The 4194-nt window shown below is 34.0% G+C and overlaps 1 protein-coding gene across 1 annotated transcript in view; it reads left to right on the top strand.

Annotated features, from left to right (window-relative positions):
• The window catches only part of LOC106874860 (endoplasmic reticulum junction formation protein lunapark-A), a 99611-nt gene that overhangs the window by 45097 nt on the left and 50320 nt on the right, over positions 1-4194 (top strand). Inside the window, exon 2 of the mRNA XM_014922757.2 lies at positions 2794-2835. Within this exon, the coding sequence (XP_014778243.2) occupies positions 2794-2835 (42 nt within the window). The remainder of the gene's footprint in view (positions 1-2793; positions 2836-4194) is intronic.

Below are 4194 nucleotides of genomic sequence, written 5' to 3'. Positions count from 1 at the left end.
TAATGATCCCAAAGAATATAAACATTTTTGCCAATTTAACAAAATGCTCATCAATTACTCCATGCCGGAGACATTGCAAGCATTAATGGATATTAAGAGTAAAGGATTTTTCTGCAAACACTATGCTGAGAATGGGATATGAACTATTGATCTCTTTGGGTAGTCCACAAGTTTCTTAACATCTTCCATAGTTTTGGCTTTCTGTTGCTTGTAATAGTAAACATTGTGACTTCATTTTTCTGAGTGGCAGAAATAGTAGGGCTTTCATACCATCTGACTATTTTTGAAGTTGTGTCCAGCCAAGACTAACCTGACTTTTCAACTCTATCTGGGATTAATAGACATAAGTCATGTTCTGGAGTTTGAGCCATGTAAATGTGAATATGTCATGTGCTATGTGACCATAATTGAAATTGTTGTTGTAGATTTCATTTTTAGTTTGGTCTTTTCAAATTTATTTTTAATAACATGGTTTAGATGATTTTAAAGCCTGAGTCATTTGCAAGAAATTTTTTGATCAAATATTTTAGTACCTGATGATGCTCTTCCATTATGCTAGCTATTCAGCTAGCTGGGATGGTATATGTTTTCAAATAAGTGGACTTAATTACCATTTTTGAGGGCACAGTATAGAATATCAGTTGTAGGTTTTTATTTTATGGATTAGTAGTAGTCAAGCACTTTAAGCACTTAGCAGTCTTTCTTTTCAGAAAATAATTTTGGACTCCAGGTGAATACACTCAGTATATCTATCATTGAACTTAAGATATTGTTGTATTGATTTTTAAGGTTTGTTGGAGATTTGCTTGGCATAAAGGCTCTCTCTCTCACACATACACACACTAGACACACACCACACGCACACAAAAGAAAAGTAGAAATGAGATTGTGATAATCATGTTTTCTCAAATATATTAGTGATACAAGTGTTTTGTCATAGTTACAAATTGGGAATCAAAACAGAGATAACTGTAAGAATAAAAGTTAGTAAATTCAAGCATTAATTTTATTTATTTCTCTTTCTGATATTCCAACAACTCTGCGACATCTTAATCCTTTTGTGGCCATACATCTAATAAATACATTCTCTCTTTGTAGTGTTAATTTTAAAAAGCATCAAGAATTTTTGAGATATTTATTAAAATCATTGTAATTATTAAACTGGTATTTGAAACATTACTGAACCAAAAGTTTCCTAGATAAGATTATGAAGGACATTTTTAATTTAAATATGAACAGCCTAAAATGAAAGGGTTTTATCAAAACAAAAAGATGGTTACAGATGGGTAGGTGTTAAAAGTGTTAAAGGAGGCAAGCAAGTAAGTTGACAGAAATAGTAGAATGCGGTCCTAACTGGTTTGTGGTATTCAGTTTTGTTTTCAGTCAGTGAAAATAAGTATATTACAATGGTTTGATTCAGTCAGCTATACACTTCTATAGCAATTGGCTTTGTGCCTAGTGGAAGAACCTTATCTTATAAATAAACAATGAAATTTGCTCTACTGAATTCCTGAAGATATATCTCTTAATTTAAACTTTCTTTTTTTTTCTTTCTTTTAAATCTGTCTACCCTATTGTATATCTAATGATTAATCTTTCTTTAATCTAAGATTTTCTTTAAATTCCAAATATACTCAATACCACTAGCAAGTTGCTTTCAAATGTCATTCATATCTAGTTAAGTTCTTTGGGTTTTCTTACTTTGCCTCCCCCATTCTTTCTGTCTTTCTTTCTTCCTGCCTCTGTCTCTCTCTCTCTCTCTCTCTCTCTCTCTCTCTCTCTCTCTCTCTCTCTCTCTCTCTCTCTTTCTCTTTCATGCACAGATGCATACTCTCCCTCTCTGTGGGTCTGTCTGTCTTGAATATTCATTTTAGAAGTGTGGGGACTGGATTTATAAAGATATAATTAAAGGATTATGTTATCTGATAGATAATAGACACTGTGTGTATGTACACTGTATCAATTCTTTAACAATAGTTTTATACAGCTAGTATAATGTCTATAATCCTTTACAGTAGTATTTTTGAATGGAAACACACACACACACACACACACACATACATGGATATATGCATATGTATGTATATATATATATCTGTATATATATGTGTGTGCGTATATATGTATATATATATATGTGTGTGCGTGCGTGCGTGTGTGTGTGTGTGTGTTCATACAAACATACATGTGTACGTTTGTATGGTAGCTCATGCATAATGACTATTATGCATTTCATTCAATATATTTACTTAGATATTTGCTGTTTTATATCCCCCCCCCTTAGCTTCATAAAAGAGCTAGTTCTTTAAACTTATATGTTTATATATTGTTGGAATGAAGTCTTTTTCTAGTCAGAAACTCTTCCAGTTGTTAATCACTCAACCACAAAATATAAGTGATACCTGTTAGCTGGGCAGAAATTCTCTGACCATTATAATATTCATGTTGTAACCTGCTTTACATATTTAGTGTGTCTGACATATAATTCAACATGATTGAGCCACATCTTGAGCTCCCAAAAGTGGCTGAGATCATCTGTCAGGTGCCATGTTAAATTGCTCAAAGGTTCTCTTTGTCTACACTCTGTATAACCTCAATCTAATGACTAAAGCTATTTTTTAAAAGAAAAAGAACCTTTTAGTTGTTTTTGCAGTTTAAAGATCGAAGTTAATTATGTTGTTCAATGTGGGCTGCTGCAATGATAAAAGATGTTACTGATTTTCTAAGATAAAATAATCTTATGTTCTTTTCAGTCAGTGTTAATAATTCTGAATATTATTTTTTTTCTTGCAGAAACAGAAGACAACTGTTGAAATTCTTGAAGAACTTGATAAGGTAGTTCTATGTTTTTTAATTGTTTTTCCTTTTTTTTCTTTTTTTTTTCAAATTTTTATTTTTTAATAATCTCAAATTCATTAAATGTTTAAATGTCTCAAATTAGTTGTTGATGTTGAGATTATAATTTTTCCAATGATTAGCTTCATCTTTAAAGTTGAAACAATTTATTTTCCTATTTGCATATATGCTACACTCAATCAATTTGATATCTGATTGTCATTAGGTGCACGCCTGATCAAACCAATTTTGTGCTTCATGAAAAAGTGGACAGGTAAAATGAAGTCTCTTTTAGGGAATGTGCATGTCAACATAAATAACTGTTGGAGAGTTCACAAATGCCTCAGTGATGTACCTCTCTGTAAAGGATCAATAGACAACAAAGAATAGAATGTTACAGATTCAGCATGCTCTCTCTGACTGTCTGAAAATGTTATTCTCTGATTAATCAGTTTTGAATTTTCTATGTTTATTGCAGAATATGGCAACAATGTAGTAATAATCGCATATGTGTGTGTATGTGTGTCTGCATATACATATATATCTTCTATGTTAGAAATTAAGTGATAAATGTGTCCATGGTCATGTGAGAGATTACAATTCATGTGATGTGATGTGATGTGCGTGTGTGTGCTTATGCAAATATAGGTGAGATGTGGACTCCATAAGCTGCATCACAGTTTCTCTATCTTGAAGGGCAGTAACTCCAAATAAAAACTGATAGAGTAGGGAGTCCCTTTAGTCCTTCTCACAAGGGTCAATCCTCCTAGTGCTAGTGGCTTCGTAACAGGTACCTACTACACTCTGTAAAGTGGTTGGTGTTAGGAAAGGCAGCCAACCATAAGGAATATACTAAAATGCATTGCATGAGCAAGTTGTGTAGTTAGCCTTTTGTTGGTTATAGCAGACAACACTTGCTCAAGGTGCCACACATTGGGACTGAACCTGAAAATATATGGTTGGAAAGCAATCTTCTCTGTAGCAAATTTATAGTATTGATATTATCAAGTATGAGCATAGCCATTGAAAACATGGCAAGAACTTGACAGCTGAATCATTAGCATACAACTGATATGTTTGAAAGAAGTCGTTGTCGTCGTCGTTTAACGTCCGCTTTCCATGCTAGCATGGGTTGGACGATTTGACTGAGGACTGGTGAAACCAGATGGCTACACCAGGCTCCAATCTGATTTGGCAGAGTTTCTACAGCTGGATGCCCTTCCTAAAGCCAACCACTCAGAGAGTGTAGTGGGTGCTTTTACGTGTCACCCGCACGAAGGCCAGTCAGGCGGCACTGGCAACGGCCACGCTCATCTCGCTTGAAAATCCTACGACAACCCCACACAAGAGCCAGTCCAG

Source organism: Octopus bimaculoides, chromosome 4, assembly GCF_001194135.2.
Source record: "Octopus bimaculoides isolate UCB-OBI-ISO-001 chromosome 4, ASM119413v2, whole genome shotgun sequence".
NCBI classification, from domain to species: domain Eukaryota; kingdom Metazoa; phylum Mollusca; class Cephalopoda; order Octopoda; family Octopodidae; genus Octopus; species Octopus bimaculoides.
This window is presented reverse-complemented; position numbering and strand designations above follow the sequence as displayed.